Genomic DNA, 21,332 nt, shown 5'->3' on the forward strand with positions numbered 1-21,332 from the left:
CTGATGAGAGGAAGCTTGCCTTGAAAGCCTGACTTTGGAGTGGCTTGAAACAGTTTCAAAAGCCATTTTAACTACCACTTCTCATTAGTTATACACTTCATACATGAAAAATGTGTTTTGATTAGGCCACAGTCACTTAAGTCTGTCTAATAACTGTGAAAGCAATAACTGATCAAGTCAGACGAAGTTCAGGTAAAGCAAAGAATAAAAGCAGGGTACCTGCCAGGATTTAGTGTTCAAAATAAACACTCTCTGTTATTTCAGGAAAACATTCTGTAATTCTATGAGTTATTTAATCAATAAAGTGCATATAGTAGTTGTAGTTAAATGACAAAATGCATAAACAAAAATATGTTTATTAATGACTGGCTAGATGAGCATTCTGCACAGAGTTTGAATTCATAGATCTGCCTAGCTCCATTCTGATGATTGCTGTGCATATATAGAGACTTTGTCCTATGCATTCAGCTTTCAGCCTTGTTATTACAAAAAATACCATTTATACAATAACATGCACCACTAGTAGTTATAAATTATAACACTAAACAGTTCATATGATTTTATTCAGTCGGATTTATTCTGACCAATGGCATATGCATTACAACCCTTGCAGTGTTGCATGCAAAATGAGATTCCTAGAATTTCATTTGGGTTTTTCCTTATACGCCATATAAAAGACTTCCTCACCATAGTACAACCTGATAAAAAAGCAGCAGCTCTCAAATGACCAGGTTAGATACTGGTCCAGCGGAGTTGTGGAGAATGAAAATAACATTGATTGTTATCAGTATAGACAAGCATTGGAAAGAAGACTTTTGTTTTAAACTACAAAATGATGTTACATGTTTCTACTACCTACAAAACTTGAAATAGACTTCAAAAGCATTTACAGTTATTTTAAAGTAGCATTTCTCTCTAATTAACTTTGGGAAAGCTATTTTTGACATTCTAAAGCCTAAACTATGCAAAAGATTGCATCATTACATTTCTTTCTGTTGCTTACGTTCAATCTTGGAAAAAAGTCTTTAAAAATAAAACTCCACATCTGGTTCATATAAATTAAAGGTGTTTTTAAAAATGTGTATTGACTTTTCCATGTTATTAAGCTTTTTAGATGAATCCAGTTGTTAAATGGTTGTTCTAGTAACTAGCCTGTCATCTGGAAATGCTCTTAGATTGTTTCTTTGACACAATGTCCCTGCAGAAAGTTGGGCAGTGTGACATAAAGAGCACGGGTTTGCCCATCACACTGATTACTTGATGTAATAGTAAGCAAGCTTAAGTGAACTGTGTGTCTTCAATCTTTCCAATCACTTAGGGATGGGCACCAGAGGATACCATCCATCATCCATGGCCTGAAACATATGGTGCATCAGCAATCTTAGGCTGACCTAAATGATAGTAAAAGCTGCTACACTGTTCACAATAAGAAATTGTTGTCCGCTGAATTACAGGTTTGTGATTAGATTGCTAACATGGCCAACTTGATGTATAAGTGAAGTGTCCAGGAAAGATATTCCCTAGGATCCTTTGAAGATTAATTTATACCCTTGAAATGTGCACCAATCACAAAATGAAAAAATATGTCAAGATATTTTTCTTGTGAACAAAAAAAAGAACTGCAATGGTAACAGCTATTAATTTATTTTTGGCAGTTTTAGCCAACAGAATTTGATAAACAAGGTTCTTAAAGCCTTCGGTTTTGTTGCAAAGCTTTTACTGCTTGAATCCTAAAGAGATAGAATACTATGAACTCTATGACAATCTTTTATAAGAGAAACAGCTCCCACTCACATTCTATTCTAAAATCTGATATATAGTTTCAAATATCACACAGACAGCTGGACAAAATACTGAAAGTTTGCTCATTAGTATTTTATTCTTACCTATTGGATCTATAAATAAACATAACAGTAAGTATCTATCTTTAAGATAGTCTATAAAATAGATAAATAATACAGTAATATCTGGCCACTGATCCCAAAATTAGTAATCTTGACAGTCATAATCTACTTCATGGAGAATTGTGCTACGCATTCATCACTCCAGGAAAATTGCAACTGCAGAGTTAAGGCTCAAACTGCAATACCAAGTTTTAATGGGGGGTGGTGGAGGAGGAGAAGGAGAGAGAATAGGGGCTTTTTCCTCAAGTAGTCCTACCCCTTAAAATCCTCTATGTAGCAGAATACAAATGGTGAAAGTCATGTTTTAAGAGGTACTATCACACAGTGAAGAATGCTTCAAGAACACTACCTTATAGTATCTGTGAGCTACATAAGAGCACAACCAAAAACTAGCATATGTATGTGCTGACTATTATAGACCCTCTATGAAAATCGGCTTACATCAACCTAACTTCTTAAGGGAAATTATTCCCTTATAAACCCTGGAACATCAGAGAAATTGTTTTGCAAACACGGCTGTGATTCACAACTATCACAAGATATTGGAAGGTCAGCAGTTCACTTTGCCCTGTTCTTCTGTCAGTCTCTCCTTCCTGTGTGATGCTTTGCAGTCCCAGAACACGTGGGAGGTAGCTTTGCTTCCTATGCCTGTTCTTTAGATTAGGCCTTCTACTAATGCTTTAGCTTTTTTTCTAGAGTACCTGTCACAGACACAAGTCCTTAATCACATACAATTTCTATTTTAAAATATTCCTGACCATGCAACTGAACTATTCTATTTCATAACACTAAGGAAAGAGGTTTACGTTCATGATTTTTAACTATTTCTTAACACAGCCCATTGCTAACAATACATTTCATATAATATACCATATATTATGCCTTGACATGGATACCAATGGTCACTGGTCAAAGGGTCTCCTTTTGAACATTCCAGCAGGCACACGCTAAGTAACTAATTCCTTCCTACAGGTTGAGCATGGTCTTATTCTGCTAACATCATCTGGAAACACCTATCTGAAAGGTCTCCCTCATTTATGTCAAAATGCTGTGCTTTCCTGAAGCAGATTAAAACTAGTGCCTGCTTAACTTACATAATACAAAAATAGATTGTTTTTTCAGTCAGCATAAAGATTTATTGATGTCCACTGTCAGCATTAACCTATCCAATTTGGTGAGATGTAAAGCCTTGCCAGCACTCCATTTCTAAAAGAAACAGAAAATTTAGCAATAGGGCATTATCAATATATAAAACTGAACAGCATGCTTCACTAAAAAGTCAGATCTACTTTCTTTTTTAATTTTGGATCCTAAAGAAAAAGTAAATGCAAAACTTATACTGATATTAGCATGGCAGATAAAAAGAATACATGGATCAGCTATTAATTATTCTACAGAAAATGCCTCCAGGTATCAGGTTCTGATTTCACTCTCTTCACTAGGCTATCTGAGCATCTTCTAGTAGTGCAGCAGGTGATGCAACTAACATTCATCAAGTGAGAACAATACAGGCACCTAGTCTTTAGGGAATTAGTGATAGGTATCGTTAAGTGTGATGCAAGTTGAGCTTTTCCAAGTATAGAAAAAAATAATCTTCTGCTGATATATTTATTGGAATTTGAGGAAAAAATTACTCAGATGTACTATAAAGTTTTCTGTGTTCGTTATTATTTGAACAACCATATTTATTTATGTAGGACTCTGCAAACAGAGTACTACAGGAAACAGAACGCTCAGGTAGAATAGGATACTCGGTGGCTCTAATTCCGGGCTTAAAATTTGCAAGCATATGCTGAAGCACTAGATATGGACCAGAGAATGACAGGAAAAACTACTGAAGAATACCCTTCTTAAATTTCAGAAATTGGAAGTCATCTTGTGCTGATCCGCTCTAAATGCCTTCCAAATATGAAATACTATTTATTAATGTCTATCTGCTTTTAAAAGACAATGAGTTCATGATTATACAAAAACAGAACAAAAGTCCACTTATTCTGAGGAAATAAGCTAGCTCAGGTTTGACAGTATACTAAAAACATAAAATCCAGGGTTACTCTGAAACTGTATACAAAAATGTTACCACAGGTGTGAAAAACTATAGATTAGCAGGTTTTATTGGCTAGAATTTCTTCACATACATTGGGATTTGAACCAGTAAACAGTGAACGTAAGGCCACTCTGAAGTTGTTTTACAGATTTTGTTTGGCTTTTAGTAAAAAGCACTGGGGAAAAATGCAATGGCAGCTGCCATCATTAATTATCTACTGTACTATTGCAATTTTGCACGTTTAAGTCTGCAGTAGCCATACTGCTGCTCTCATGCCGAGAGCATACATCTGAAAGCGTAGAAGTCCTTTCTTAAAATGAAAGTTTGTTATCTGTTTAAGAAGCGTTGGAATACATGATGAATTTGTCTTCAAAGTAATGTTGGGAAGCAAAACAGAGGTACCCTATTTTTATGAGCTAGTATAAAGAGATTATATTTAGTCTAAACTTCAAATGTCTCCTGCATTTCCCATCTGATGCTGCTGCTACTACAGCAGCCTATTTTTATATGCCAGGAGGTTCAATATGGCATGTAATTGTGCATGCACTATTGCATTCCTCCACCTTGACAGGAAGTGGCATTGCATTCATTCAGTTTTTTAATTGCAGCAATGACAAAATGCACCAGTGAAGTAAAAGGCACATTAAGTTGCAAAGCGGAATTTAAAAAACCCTGAAAAATGAAAGTTCCTTCCATTCACTATAGTATATCTAGCCTAATTCAAAGCTTCTGAAAGATATTTGAGACTTCTCAATGACTGAAATGGGCTTTGAATGAAAGCTTTTACTACTTCAATAAAGTCAACTACAGACACACTGAAGAGAGATCTTTATATTTCAGGGAAAAAGTATTTCTTCCTTCTTTGTTACCTCAACTGCTTCAAGAAACAGCTTAACACAGAATTAAAGGCTTGGAAGAGCTCAGATTACTCCTCTCCACCACATCTCTCCCTCCCCTCCCCCCCAAATTAGTGGCACACAGTTACACAGAAATGTTAATTAACACTTGATGTTGAACACATAAAAGCTGATAGCAAAACTCTTAAAAATATATGCTTTCATGCAAATGTGCATTCATTATTTGTATGTGCTTATTTCTTGTGGTATCCAAAAAGAGATGAAAATTTTCCATTTTATCTGTGTTGACAAAGCTTTCATATAGCACCGTATGTAAACAATATTGTTTGGTACCTAATGACATTATCTTGCTAATGCAATAGAGTACTGAAATAGCTGGGCTGCTTCTACGAAAATGCAGGTGGGAGACTAACTTAGTGTTAAGCAAACCACAGTTAAGATTGGATTATTGTTTCCTTTACATTCCTTTATTTGGTTAAACATTGAGTTGCAGTTTTTCATAGTTTCTTAATAAGATGGTCATTTTTACTTGCTAAAAAAAAATCCAGCAATTTAGAACTTTTTTTTAAAAGAGGAATTCTTACAATTTTTTCCTTTCTAAATCCCTTGGAAAAATAGCCTAGGTCTATGAGACAATAGCCTTCAATAGACTCCTTGGTTAAAGAAAAAGAGTAAATTCCTGCATCTCAGCCTCTGCCCATCTAAACCACGTTTTGTACTTCAAAAGTCGTGTGGTTTGTATGCAAAACGTATAATTAAACTGTATGTACGTAGAACATACAAAGATTGATTCTAAAATAAAATTCTGTAAAGAATACACATTAGTTTGTCTTCTTTCTACAGTACCACAGAAGACTTCTGACAGGAATATTCATTGGCTAATTTCTTTAAAAATTTTGCATGTAATTCTCTCTTACATACAAACTACATAAAACATGAGAGAAAAAGCTCTGTATAGATCACCATATTTTGGTTACAAAACACAACTAAATTCTATTCTATGCTTTAAAGTTGAAAGAATTTTTGTCAAGCTCAACAAGTGCCTTCAGTTGCATTAAAGGGAAAGCAAAATACATTCTCAGTTACATAACAGACCTGAGGTGCCAATGGACTTTTTTTTTTTTTTTTTTCAAACCAAGACATTTTAAAAATGTGGGAAGACACAGAAGAATGTGCAGACCTAAACACATTCTCCATCCTAAAATTCAATGGAATTCTGTTGACGTATCTGCTATGCACAGGGGGTGGCTATATATGTGTGTGTGTATATATATTTATATACACACACACACACACCTTCAAATAGTTCAATATTTTCTTGATAAGCTTGATAAGCCACAAGGGCTTCTTTTGAGGCATTTTCATTTTTTGTTGGCCATGACAGATGTCTCACTCTTATTATTAGAGACAAGCACAGTTCAATTGCATTGCTCTGCTGAGTGAGCATTAGCTAGGCTCTCAACCTAGATACTAATAATGAAGACTTGTATAAAGTAGTTCTTCCTCTAAGCCTTACTCCAAAACTACATAGTAGAAAATTTCTATCTTACTGAAAACTATTAGCAGTAGTTTCAAGTAAATTCTCTTTTTCTGCAAAGACTTTTTAAACAAGCAATACTGTTAAAGCACTTAACTTGTCTTAGTGCTAAATAATTACTGCGCTACTATTTAGTTTATTATTTGAGCTGATGTAATTTTATCATTTCCTTTCGTATAAGTTGGGGGGGGGGGGGCTTTGGATGCTCTGAAATTCCAGGACAAACATTTCAAACACAGTTATGTACTAGCTTCAGGAACCAAATCAGTATCTTCAAAAACAGAATAAGAAATTCAAAATTGGGAGATACGCAGTCACTTGCTTTACACATCCTAAAAGGATAAAAAAACTGGGATTCCAATAACAGACAACTAGACAAAGCATGGAGAAGTTAACTGTACCCTGCAGATTGGTCTGACTTCCCAACAGCCCAAGATAATGGAAGGCACACTTTAGAGTATTTGTAAGTATCTGTAGAGTATTTTAGAGTTAGAGCATTATATTGGAGTATTTTGAATATAAACAAGGTATTTTAAAATTAGGTTGTCCTGATCTGTAACTATTAGCAATACTAAGTTTCGATATTAATAATGAAGGTCTATATATATATATATATATTTATAGAAACATTTTCCCCCCTCCCCCAGCCTGCTTTTCAAAAGGTATAACACAATTTCCAACTTAACAAGAGCTATTAACACAACCAATTCTAGAGGTAGTGTTGCAGTTTGAACTGAAATGCTGATATGCCTTTTTCTGTTTTATTCACAAGCTTTGTGCAGGAGTACATACCGACATACAATCAGTACGTAAAAACCAGAACAAGCATACAGAAAACAATTGTCCCAACTACAACGTGCATTTGGATTCAAAATACAAGTAATCCTTACTGCCTTCTTAACCAGCGTCCTAGAGGAATCCTATCCTTGCTCATGTTTTGGAGGAGTCTGAGATGGCGCCTGTACAATTTGATTTTGTGTAAAAATACACACTAAATCTGATTTCTGCTACATTAAGGAGTTCTCTTGCAAAATATATGACGCACGGAATGAAATAAGCTGTAGTTCTAGAATGAGTCTTTAAGCTTGCTTCCTTTAGTACTTGACCACTAATATTAAAGACTACTGGATCAAAATACAGTTTTAATTGGATATATAGGAGATGATATAGTAGTATAGTTAAACCGCAGGTTAGATGCTAAAATACAACATTGATTTGTATTCTTTTACTGGAAATATTTGTAATACGAAACTAGTTTATAATACACTCATTTGTAATGCATATGCAGTACAGAAGAAAGCTACTGCTGTCACCAGCTTACACTCAAAGTCCATTCATCAAACAGAATGCTAGATTAATTGGTTTGCTGTTTCTAGGACTAAAACTAGATTATGGATGAATCTAACTCTCATCAACAGTGACAAAATCTTGATTATACAAACATTTCCTACACTGCTTATTGGTACAAAACACACAAAAATTGGCCTGCTGGAGAATTTTTAACAAACGGCCTCATGTCTAGTATTTTAAATGAACTTTTCTTAAGTGCATAAAATTGTGTGCATATATATATATATATATATACAAACACACAAATATATACATATTTGGACATTTTGGCTCCACCACCAAAAAATTTCTGCTGTTACTGAAACGTTTGCATCAATAGAAAGAATAGAGCGGAGAGAGGAAGGAAATTTCATTTTGTAGATAATTAACAACATTCCTAAATCGGGGGTGGGGGAGGGGGGGGAGAACCAATTACTTGAGTGAAATGCTAAATTTCTGCAGTGATCAATTTGTTGTCATAGAATAAAAATATTATCCTTACAATTATGTGCTTGTGCTGATCTCTCCGGTAATACTTTTCCAAAAGGAAAAGTAATAAAATTGACTGTAAAAATGAAGTATTTCAGCACTGTTGGAATTGCTCAAAACTCACACAATGTTGACAATCTTGACATGATCTAGGAGAGCATTTGATTTTGCTGAAACTGCAATTTGAGACTGAAATTTGTTTAAACGCTATTTTTTCCAGCTAGCAGAATCTGGACAATATTGCCTCTGCATAGGTTTGCACAGAGTATCACCATTTACACACTGCATTTACTTTTTACATTATTTCACTTTAATTTTACCCTCCCTACTAAGTTACAATCTCCCTTCTGCAACAATGAACTTCAAATAGCTTCTTACATCAAATCTGCAAACATCCTTCTTAAATAATTTCTATACATTGCTTTCCTAACTATGCTGATATATTTACTCTCCTTTCTCTTTAAACATTCTTGACCTCACCACCGTTCTTCGCTCTGTTATCTCAATTTCCATCATCAATAAAGAAAAGAAAAATCTCTTATCCCAGGTAACATAACTTTTGTAATCGCTCACCTTCAGTCATCAGTTCTCCCAAAACCTCCCATATGCTCTCATAACACTGTTTTTCTCTCATTTCCTTCCACTTTATTTTCCCAGTTGACTTCCCTTGATACTTTTTAAAAAAATCTCAAGCTTCCCAACTTCATTTTCAAGGTGCTGTGTACTCTTATCCTGATTCACAATATACTTGTAATTTTTCACAAGCTCTTTTCAAACATTATTTTATCTGATTATCGATTATTTGTTCTTCACTTTGTAAGGGAACAAGGGAAGAAGAAAAGACATAAGAACAAAGAATGAGTGTCCTACGGTCCATGAAAGAAGAAACAATAGCTCCTGAATTCAGATGAGGCAAGAGAGCAAAACTAACAGATAAGTAAGAGACTTCCTCCTCAAAGGTCTGTTCCTGGGGAACTTGTTATTTTTCTCTATTCCTCTCCCCACATCTTCCGGATGGAAGATGTAACAGGCAACAGAAGAGAGTTAGACTGGAAAAACATGAGGGAGACCACACGGGAAGATGAAGAGATGTCTGAAGCCAATCCAGTTGAAAGCTAACAATGACTGGAAAAAAAAAAAGGAGCATACTGTTTGGTTCAGAAGTTGCACTGGTGAAGTGCAGAAATACTTCAAAAGGATAAACAGGCTATATAGGAACAGGGACAGTTTTAATCAATTTAATTCCAAATATTTACTTGTTTTAATCAGAGATGCTGTGAGGCTCATAAGATCATTTCAGTTTATACGTTTTGGAGGATACATGTATGCAAGATACATGTATGTAAGAATTCCTGAAATGTCAAGTTTTCATGACAACGTTCTCATTTTTTTTTTTTTTAAAAAACAAAACCTATGCTTACCTCATGGTAACACTGGCCTAATTCAGATTTCAACCTTATGTAAATAGGAATCTACTTGCTCTAACTAGGTCAGCTCACACTACACTTTGTAAACAGTGTTCATGATTTTGACACATTGTAGAAATCTTTCACTTGAAAAAAACTGAGCATGGATTCATGCAAAATGAACTTCTTCACTACTAAGCACAATCTATTCATCCTCTTGCACTTGCTTTTTGGCCTGTGGAATAGAAGCTCATGGACATGGGATGATGACATACTCTAGAACTTCATATGCCAAACTGAAGACACTTAATCTCAATACCCTTGAAAAATTGAACCACTTTGAGCAAACAGTCAGAAGTACGATTGGATCCTCTGAAGCAATAAAATCTTTAAAGTAGTCTGCATAGGTTAAATCACCTTACGCTCCTTCATATATCCGCATATAAAAACAAAGTAAAATTTTTCTTTTGAGTTTCAGAAATAGGTCATTTAAAAACTAGAACAAACCTTTCACTTGCTTTCCTTTGGAAAGTCTGCCATAATGAAAAAAGTTCCCATCTGATTTTCTTCAAGACATTCGAATCCTTTTTTTCCCAAAGTTATTTAAATTTGCTTAAAAAAAAAATCATTTCGTCTCATGCTCTTCAGAACCCATGCTGTTGCGATATGTGGAATTTTAACTGCTTGTGCATTTACTGATCTCTTTTCTCCGTTTCTTTCAAATCAAATTCATGGACTCTGTTAAAACCTTGTTTTGTCATCTGCCAACTAATCTCAATAACCTTTATTGCACCAGAAAATGGGCTCAAAAACTATTTTTGAATTTTTTTTTAAAACTGAAATCACTTTGCTCACTATGATTACCACTGGAAAAGGGGTTACATTTTGCACATGTCTACACTGTGATGTTTCCAGGATGATTTCTTTGTTTCTTCTCTATTTTCCTAGGTTTCTTTTTTAATTTCAGTTCCTTTGTATGCCCTTATCCTCTTCTCTTCCGCCTTTTTTTCCTTCCTTGTATTTAACAGAACTCCTCCCACGAGTTCCTTCTTTTTCACTGTCTTAATCACCAATTGTACAAGAGGTCCATCCTCAAGAGAAGAGATCTGCAAAGAGCTGTACCAACAGCTTTAATTATCTGGTTATGTCCATTTCTAAGAGTCCCTCATGTTATATCTGGACACCTCTTTCCACTCACTTGACTACTTGATTCATATTGGACATGGAACCTAGCTGCAGCAAGGCAAAGAAAGTTTCCAAGAATTAATGTTACATACGTCACAAGCCCGAATCCAAACTTGAAAATAACACGGTATGGGAAAAATGTTAGGATGTAAGCACAGAGGGGTACATTCATCTGAATGCACAATGTTATGCAAAAAATTGATTCCTAGTATGTTGTTCAAATTTTCTAGCTGTTTAGAATTTTGTCAGAAAAAATGCAAGTTACATTGATATGTTATGGTAATATATCAGACAAATAAGGCCAAGTTTCCATCTAAATTGTACGTGACCTTGGTGGTATCAATGGACCAGATTAAAGTCAAGACTTGGGACTGTCTTCTGGATTCTTTTGTTTAAATAGAGAGTCAAAACAAATATATGGCCTAATACGAAAAGGTAATAGGTTGTAACAAGACAGTTTAAAATAAAGTGTCACAAACAAAGCACCACCTCTGTCCTTAACTGCACTTTCTTGACAAAACATTAAGACTTTGCAGGCAGGAAAGCAGATTCATTTGCTATACAGAAAGACACTGTCACAGAATGACTTCCAGAGAGATGTGCATAAAGTAGACATAAAAAGTCACCTGCAAATGGATAGTTTTCTTTCTGAAAAATTCAGACAATAGAAGTCTTTGAGACCTTATGCTGCAGGTCACTACACTTTTCCAGTGAACAGAAGCTATTATATCTGGCCTTTCATTGATTTACCATTACTATCTGGATAGGATTCCTTATTTTAACAAAGCATATTGTTATATTGTAGATAAACTTTAATGATTCTTTACATTAATCTCTGAAACTCTACTGCTAGTTTCACTCTGGTACTTATTAGCAAAAGCTTTTTTCCTGCAAGAACCAATTTCTTTAATTGAATAAAGAGCTCCAAAACCACATATAAAAGATGAGGTTATAGCTAATAGCTTTCAAATATACTTAAGAGCTTGAATCATTAGCAGTTTCTTCAACTAAGAATTTAAGTACAAAACAGAAGTTGTTGCAAGCTAACCCTAGTGGTGTTTTCTTTCAGACTTAAATTTTCCACAAATCTGAATTGTAGCCTCATTTGTTTCAGAGATAGAAAGTAAGTGAAAGTCGTTATAATATTTTACGTATGTATGAATAAAGTCTGTACTTGGTACACTCCTTTTCCAATTTTTGCCATTCCTACAATATCAAATATTAATTCCTTAATTTAATGTCTGAGTACAAACACCACAATCTTAAACGTTTATCCTCACAATTCTTCTAAAAGGCAATTAAGTCCTGTTACTCGCATTTTATAAAAAACTGAAGGACAGAATGCCAGAAGAATTTACATGCTGCAATGCTGTCTACAGTAAGGTAGTTTTGGCTCCCTATCCGTTAGAAGAACAAGCATCGAAAAATGGCCTGCGTGAAACTGCTTCAGTGCGCTAGCTGAACAGAGATAACAGTCCACACAGAACACTCACCTGGAAGTGACAGAATCTACTTTCTAACTCTTACCCTTGTAAATATTTTGAGATTTTCATGAAAAGTGGAACAATTTCTGTAGATGAATTTGAGAGAATTCACTGCAGGATACCTTGAAGATAAGCAATAAATTACTCTTGAGGAAGACATGAGTTCAAATCAACTACAGGAGGGACCATCCAATTTCTTTGCTTCTAATCACTGGGCTACTGAATGAGAACAGGGGTCCCCCCCCTCGTCACCCCCCCCCCCAATTTTGCACGTGGTTTGCTAAGCACTAGATATGTATCAGGTAAGATCAACTGCTACAAATGAAAAATGAACGAAGAATGACAGAAAACCTAGTTCTATACCTTACGCCAATAAACGTGGATAACTAGATTGCTAAGATTTTAAATGTGTTGCCTCTGACGCATGCAGCAGTGGAAAACAGTACCACGCTGACAACCTATTAAATAGTACTGTTAAGGTACACAATGCCAGAAGAATTTACACGCTGCAATGCTGTATACAATAAGATAGTTTTGGCTCCGTATGCATTAGAAGAACAGGTATCTGATTATCAGTGTTGAGGCAAAAAACAAGGAGAAATAAGTGAAATGTACTTTTTGGAATTACGGCAAATGTCAAAACTAGGGAAAACCTCAGCTTCTTTGAAGTACTGAGCTCACAGAAATCAATGGTAAGATTGCTATCAATATGTTTGGAACAGGCCCAAAATGATTATCTCTGACACTAGCATAAAGAAATTGCAACTCTTTGCATTTTTATTTCCTTTTAGCAACAATGGAAGAACATACTAGGACAGAATACAATTATCCCTTTCTCTGGCATGCTTTTACATGAATATCTTTTAAATTCCTTATCTTTATTTCTGAAAATAATGCATTATAGTCTTGGTTTCTTTATTCAATTAACAATTCTCTCTGTATGGAACCACAGGGGAAAATACAACATTTTAAATTATTCAGCAAGTGAAACAGTTTTCTAAATGTTATCACCCATATACATGAGGTAAGGATGCTGAACCTCCTAAGGTGTAAGGGCTTTCTGAAAAATGACTGCATAATATGCTACAAACTTTAAAGTTAATAAGGACTGAAGGTCAAATATGGAAGTTTTACTCATCTTTTTAAAGACACCTATTGACTCCAATGAAAGTCTGTGGAATTAAAAACCTGAAACAATACTTGGCCTTTACCTTACAAGGTGGCAGCTGCTGTGTAACCTATAAATACTTAGTATGAAGAAAGATACAGGAAGATATATTAGAGGAACAATTAAAAGCAGAATTACTTGTCTCAGTAATTATAGTCTGTGGACTTACTCTTGGATTTTTTAATTTCTGCATATCAGTACCTGACACAAATAGTTCTACACTTTAACATATTACATATCAGAAAATAATTTGTTCAATTCTGAACCAACTCAGCAAGTTTTGCAGTGCATATTGCAAAAACATACAAACCAAAGGAAGAATATTTGTGCTATTTACATACTGTGACAAAATAATATAACAAGTTAAAACGTGAATGGAAATGAGAACAAAAAGAAAGTTAATGATATTAAACACTCATAATGTAGCAGTTCTTTTCCAGTCTGTCTGTTTTCAGTCTATTTCAGAACACATTCAATCGCTGAACAATTGATGGCATGTCAAAAAACACATCCTGCTTTATAGAATAGATTCATGCAGTCTAGATCACAGAGCAGGGAAAAAAGCTACATCCTAGCCAACATAAGCACGTACGAATACTGTGCTCATTCTAGCAAGTCAATTTTCTAGTTAAGCTTGTTGAATAAACTGCAAATAATAGTGTTAAGAAAAAAATGATAGCAAACACTACTAGACATGCAAAAAGTCGAATCCCCCTTTCAGAGGATGGAAAGCTACAGTAACTCCATTGAATTCCTAACTTCCTTGTGCCTCGATACTTGATTAGAATTAAGTAATGAAAAATATACAAGGCAACTAGATTTGTGTCATCATTTCTGCACGCTTTATATAACAGAAGTTAAGTTTCATCTGTTACAAAAGGATTTGAAACAAATAGAGCTGAAGTTTACAGATGCGTGCATTTGCATTTGTGACTTCCAATTAGTTCCAGTTTCTGTTGTAGTCCATGTCAAAACACCACATTGAAATTAACTCTGAAAATTCAGGAAATTTTGAATTAAATCCAGAGTTGAATGCTGTAGCTGGGGATATTTTAATTACAACACATCTTCTCCTAAACCACTTAAAATAATATGATTCAAAGCAATCTCCAGTGTAAGCAATACATAAATTCATATATGACAATTATTCAAAGCTTTTGAATTTTGCAATATTATAAGAGTCCATGTTATAGAGACATCATTTTATTTTGTGGCCTGAAACAAGTATCACTGATCATTTTTAGTATCCTGGACCAAGCAGACTGGTAACAAATTTTCATGACAGACACACACTCAATGAGATTATAAATTAGTTTCCCAAGAGAAGACTCACTAATAAAATTGGATTTAAAATTTAGGTCACTTATTTTAAGACTCAGCTAATGGGCTAAAAAAATGAGTATAACTTCATGACATAAATTCAGATTCAATCTTTTCTACCATAAACATTAGCACCATTGTAAAGTTGCAAAGAGTAAGTTTCATGTAAAATGAAATGATCTAATTGTAAAATGCATTTCAGCTCTCCTTGCAGAGAGGTTATTTCTAAAAGAAAATATTCTGTATTACATTATGAAGTTATAAAATTTAAGCAATTAATTTTTAGTGCTGTATAAGCCTGATGTCATTGAAAAGATAAATTTGTAAAATTTCCCTCCATTTTGATATGCTTTACTGATTCTATCTCAAACACACTGCTTCCTTTATTTTCAAATGTATTTACTCTACCAGAACTATATTCGCAAGAAATATTGAACAAGCAAACTCTACCTTTTCTTCTTTAATGCTGAGACGATGAAAGAGTACAGAAATCCTTTAACTACTTGACAATCATACAAGAAAACTGATAGCCTGATAAGGTCAGATATAGGCCACTTGGCTTGTCTTGCACAGAAATAATGTATTATGAACTCATATTCCTAACTTGTTCTGAGCACTAGAAGTTCTGCTAAGAGAATATACCAATAAATTTTGCACTTACATGGCAAAGGAATGTTTTTAATGTATTGCAAATCCATCTGCTTTACCTCCTCAATCTTTGGCAGTGTCTGCAACTTACCATTTCCATTCTCTAGTATGGGCAGTGGCTCTCTGCAGACTGACGTCTTTCTCAAGGTTTTCATAGTCCTTTGAACTTCTGCCAGCAGCATCGCTTGTATTGCCTCAATAATCTGTCATAGATGCAGATTGTTACTAGATGATATCAGTATTTCAATTATTAATAATAGTAATCATTATTATTAGAAACTTCCATGCAGTGATAATCATTTGTTTCTATATAGGTACTAGAAATAAATGCTAACTCGGTATCAATAAAATGGTGCAAGTTGTCAACGATGACTGCTGTCCACTAACAGAACATTCATTGTCATTAATCTCCATATCTGAATCAGTAGCCTACTGCCTATTTGATATCAAGGGGTCATGCCAGTATATGTTAGTGAAGCATTGACAATGAGATCAGCTAGTAAGAAATATCTCCAATTGTTTCATAATGTATGCAACAATAAACTGTATACTCTGAGTAGCTCATAATCTGACTTTTTTCTTAGAACTCTGGGGGTCTATTCTGCCTCTGAAAAGCTCCAATAATATTTTCCTATGGTGATCTCCCATTCCTCTAGCTCAAACTAATACCGTATGTTTTGTCTAACATAAGGAGAAGAAACCATTCCAAAAACTTCTCTTATCCACAAGGAGCATCTGCTGGAATTATGAAGAGTCTAAAAACTGCACTTGCAATACCTGTTCTACAACACACGAATGTTAAGACAATGCAGAGTGAAGATCGTATCACAGTTATTTTTCCTTCTCTTCTCTTTACAGGAGAAGGATAAGAAGGATGGGGAAGTTCAAAGGCCTAGAGCACAAGGAGACCTTTCATGAGGGACCCAATCTTCTGCAGTCCTTGCTGAGTAAACTTCAGCATGGGGTAAATGGTAGCCTGCATACCTTCTCCTAATTCGTTATGTCCTACAGAAAAGAAATACCATTTTCCCTCCCTCAAGAAGGTATTTATTCTCAAGTGCAGGAAATTTCATAAAGAAAAGAGATTCTAAATTTTTCAGGATAGTGTGCCACACATCACCTTAAATATGAATTTAAATTGATAGGCAGTCTCCCTTGAACTGCCTGGAAGAGAGATAATTTCATCTCACTAATCAAGTATGGTTAATTCCTGGGCTGTCCACACTCACATTTCTAGCTGCCATTGCAAATTCAAATCATTAACCAGAGCAAAGGCTGTAGATGTCCTTTGTGACACAACCTCTTACTGCAAATAAACTTACCGTGGCCAGGTCCACAGCGTGAAAGTTCAACACAAGTGAACTGAGACCTATGCTTTCTGACATAGCACACACCCTTCATCTTGTTATAATGGCATTTTACAGGGGACACCAAAGGCAGCTTCCACTTCCTCACATCCATGCAAATTTGAGCTTTGGGGATTACAGACCCTGACTTTACAGCATACTTTTACAATAAATCTACAATGATTAAGAAAGAAGGAAACAAAGGCATGCATTGATTGTCCTAGAAAATTTCTAGCAAAAAATAAAATTTGACAGGTGCATGCAAAAGAATTGTGCATACTTTTCAGAAAACGTCCCTTTCGTTGGTAGATATGCTGCACGAAGCCTACAAAAATAATCTTTTTTTTTGTTTTTTTTTGTTGTCTGATCTGCTAAGAACCTGTCACAAATCTGGATCAGATATTCACTACCTGTATCGCTGCTGCGTATGCCAGCCAGGAAGGATTTGTAACATTCAATTTCCTCCAACATCTTATAATGGAATAAGAAAGTGTTGCAAATGGCACAACATGACATTGTGGAGGCTCATGTAAACCTATGCATGCCACTTGTCTATCACTTTGTTGAATCCACATTTCCAAAGTGCCCAGTGTGGTTTCGCATCTTTAGTTTTGCCCTCTGTGTCTTCCAACAATTCAAATACCTCATTAACATTATCACAGGGTTAAATCTCCAGAGACCTCACCTACTTCTACCACAAAACAGTTGTCACAATTTCCTATGAACATCCTTCATTTTCTCTTATAGCTTCCAGTATATTTACATTGGCTATCTTGTTGGCTACTAATATACCTGTAATCATTTTTTCCTCCCCGTAACACAATTGTAAATACTAGCAGCTTTTGAGCTGGGATTATGAAATATGACAGAAATTATGCCTCTTCTAAAGGTATGCCTGACAAAGTATAAATAGTACATGTCCTACTATAAATACAAATATTAAAAAGTGAAAGGTAATTGTTTGACTATGAGAATCTGCAGCAGCAACACTAGAGAACAATTCAGAAGGTAAGTGAAGCAGAGTTAAGGCAAGCAGAATTGTTACATCTATACTAAATTATATTGACTGTCCTTTCTACACATCACCCATTACTTTCAAGAATTGCTATCCTCTTTATAATGACTGGTTCTGAGGAGAGATGCTAGACATCACTTCTGCAGCTGCCCAGGTTGTTACCTCCTCAGGGCTGAAGCTTCCCGAAGCTGCCTACATAACACACAGCAGCATCAGGGAGCAAAAAAGAACTACAGAGCAAAAACATCAGACTTGTAGTACCCAGTACGCTTTCCTCTAATTCTGAGAGCCACTTGCTACTACAAGAGCAGATAGAAATACAAAGGCAGGGGGGAGGAAGAGAAGTCTGCAATGATTTTTGAGCATAAATTAATTTCCTTCATTCTGAAGATCAGCCTAAACAAGGCACAGCTGCAGAGGGGATCCACTGGCTAGCAACTGTCAGGAGAATTCTCTAGACACTGATACTGAAGTCACTTGGCTTCAAGGAAAGAGCCAAACACTGCAAAAACATAAATGCATTTAGAGTTTATTTTATTGTAAAGTAAAACATGGGCCTAGATAAGATACTAGCTTCTTTCCCAGCTCAGAGATATCCTTTATGTGAAGTGGCCTATGCTTTCAAAGTAAGGTCCTTTGTAATATGTCTTAGACTCATCCCACCTTATTTTCGATATTTAATGGAAATGAAGAAACTGAAGTGAAAAAATTACAGATGCACTGCAGGAATCAATAGAAAGAGATGAGTGACTCCAGAGATGATTCATTCCTCTGAAAATCTGAACAGTTCTTCCACAGTGTCTATCTTTTCAATGAAAGAGAGGGGCTAAAGCAACTACTCTTCTCATGCAGGCGCTTATGTCAGAAATCTAAATATGGCATTAATAACTTTCCCAAGGGAAGAGACTGTGCTTAGTAGCCAGCTGATAGCAGGGGATATAAATTTTCCCATACAGAACAGGAATACTACAAGAGCAGAACTGGGTGGTGGGGTTAGGCTTCCAAGTCAGGCCCTAAATGTTATACATTTAAGCTATCAGATTATTGAGGAACAGATTATTTTAGATATGAAATAAGTACAATTAATGGTAAAGGTAAAATCACTTTTCCCTGGTATTAAATGTTTTAGGGCAAGCAATTCTTTTCAGCTGTATCTCTGAAAAGAGCAATACACTTAAGTAATTTCAGGGTGGGGTGGGAACATGGCATCAAGAAGCTATATTGTAACTGAGAGACCAGTAAAATGCATGAAAAAGACCTTTTCTTTAAAATTTTCCGAGGGGGAAAAAACTCTGGAAAAGTATTTAAAAATTTTCTATCTTAAACTTCAAAAGCATATGAATAAGACATCTCAAAGCCCTTCAACTTGAGAAATTCAGTTAGGGCACTGAAGTCCAAATCAATCATTTGCAGCAGGTTCTTTCAATTTGGTTATTTGCACAGAATTTGTTACAGTTCTGTAAGACAAGGAGTCAAAAAATAGTGAGCCCTTTGGATCACACCTGAGAGTCAGTATCCACCACTGAGAATAACCATAAAAAAAGTTTAAGAGGAGGGTAATTAGTGATATTTTGGATGAACATACACAACTGCTTAATCATGCTGCTCAGGATTCATATGTTAGCCATAAATCTGTGCTTGCAGAACGAAAGGGTTACAGAGCCATCCTACTATAAACAGAGCATACAAGGTTGTTGGCAGCTGATGACCAGAACCTATTGCCAACATCAAAAATGATTTTGAAAGTTAAAATACTTAGAGCAGTTTGGCTGCTAACAGAGGAAAAAAAGATGTACTACAAAGCTGGTTAACAAAGCTCATTACAACTACAAAGCTGTCAGAATAACGACAGAATTTGAGTTGAGCTGATATGCATAGTAGTCGCAGTACTTGACAACTTCAGTGTCAGGTTAAATTTGAAGTCTTTTCAGATGAAAGAAGTGTAAGGTAGCTTGTTTCACACCTCCTCCTCCTGCACGCTAACATCTTTTGGTAGATAAGACCATTTTCACTGTATGAGTTGCTAGATTCATTGGAAATTATATATAGATCTCACATAATCAGTTATATCACAAATACAAGTTCTGCGGCTATACAACTCTACTGTACAGTTTCAGCAGCTGGCCAGGTCAACACGGGGTTTCATGGATTTCACTTGACAATTGCAGCTATTGAAACTGAACTTCTATATTCGATTTCATTAAAAGGATTCCAAAAAAAAAAACTTATTGTGAGAGGAAGTGGGGCAGTCTGTGAGGGTAGGAGAATGCTGAAATAACGTAGAAGATGTGCAGACAGTGGGGCAAATAATAAACAATTGAGAAGTTCAAGATAAAATGCTGAACTAAATGGGATGTGAATATTTGCAGAAAACATTACTGCCTCCATCTAATAGAACAGGGGATCATCACAATGACAGCCCTGCATGCTTCTCAGCCCTGGAAAATATTCTCATTTCAAATGCAGGCAGCTGTATTCACTTTTACAAGTAACATCATAACAAACTTGGGTGGTGGGGGGAATTACATCTCTTGTGGACTAAGTGCTCTCCTGTCTTCAGTTTCATACTCCTGAACATTAACTGGCCCAAGCTACCAAGAAAGTTTACTTAAATACATATTTCCAAAATGAAAGATTATTTCTCATTTCACTCTTTAACAGACTATCTCATAGTTACCCGATGAACCTAAAGAAACAGCAATTAGTCTCTCAAGAGATCAGAGTCTTCACCAGCAATAGATATGAGCTTAATATGACCTGGGAATCTGTAATCCACCAACTTTTGTAATGCTTCTTGAAAGGTATTCTGATGAGTAAGGATTTAGGATTAATTATACATCCATTTAAGCAGCATTCTGTTTCTTCTATAACACGTTGTTATTGACATAACATTACAGACCCCTTATTTTCCTAGAGCATAAAATGGCATTTCTAATATAAGGAACATCTGATCATTAGAGAAAAGTTAACTTGGATTTTTTAAACACATGCTGTGAACAAAAAAATTAGCAAGCACACTTTACAATTATTTTTGCTACATTATATTACCTAGATTAAACCTCAGGATGGACAGTTATTTTCCCATATTTAGACATGTACTTAAAGCCAGATAGTTTTATAATTAAAATATCTCATACTGAAATAGTCATGCACTTTTCACAGATCATATAAATGGCAGGATTTATGTAACAATTTCACCACAGGTTCATAACTGTCATGGAACATTACAAATTCAAAATATTAAATTGCAGCCAATGTCATTTAAAGCCAATGTCAAAACTGTAACAATTGACACAGACTATTTCCTACCTTTATAGATTGGTCACTCCAACAAAAAATGAGTTTCATCAGTGAAATATTCCCAAAATCAGGGGAATAAGATCTACTTTTACCTGAAAAACATACATAAATTATGAACTCAAGTTATACAGACAAGTACATAAGTAGAAAATACTTAGTAGTATTAATTTTCATTTCAGCAACACAGTGGAAGATCTTCAGAATACAATTTCATCTGATGCAGAGAGAAGATGTTCATACTGTTTATTATTGTCTGAATATTTATTCTTCTGACTGAGATTAGTCTGTTTCATTTAT

The 21,332-nt window shown here is 35.2% G+C and overlaps 1 protein-coding gene across 1 annotated transcript in view; it reads right to left on the reverse strand.

Annotated features, from left to right (window-relative positions):
• WDR72 (WD repeat domain 72) overlaps positions 1-21,332 on the reverse strand; it is a 126,308-nt gene that overhangs the window by 30,669 nt on the left and 74,307 nt on the right. The window contains exons 17-18 of the mRNA XM_068958834.1: positions 21,045-21,127; positions 15,466-15,577 (exon numbers count right to left, since the gene is read on the reverse strand). Coding sequence (XP_068814935.1) covers positions 15,466-15,577; positions 21,045-21,127 — 195 coding nt within the window. The remainder of the gene's footprint in view (positions 1-15,465; positions 15,578-21,044; positions 21,128-21,332) is intronic.

Source organism: Struthio camelus, chromosome 12 (genome assembly GCF_040807025.1).
Source record: "Struthio camelus isolate bStrCam1 chromosome 12, bStrCam1.hap1, whole genome shotgun sequence".
In the NCBI taxonomy this organism is placed as follows: Eukaryota; Metazoa; Chordata; class Aves; order Struthioniformes; family Struthionidae; genus Struthio; species Struthio camelus.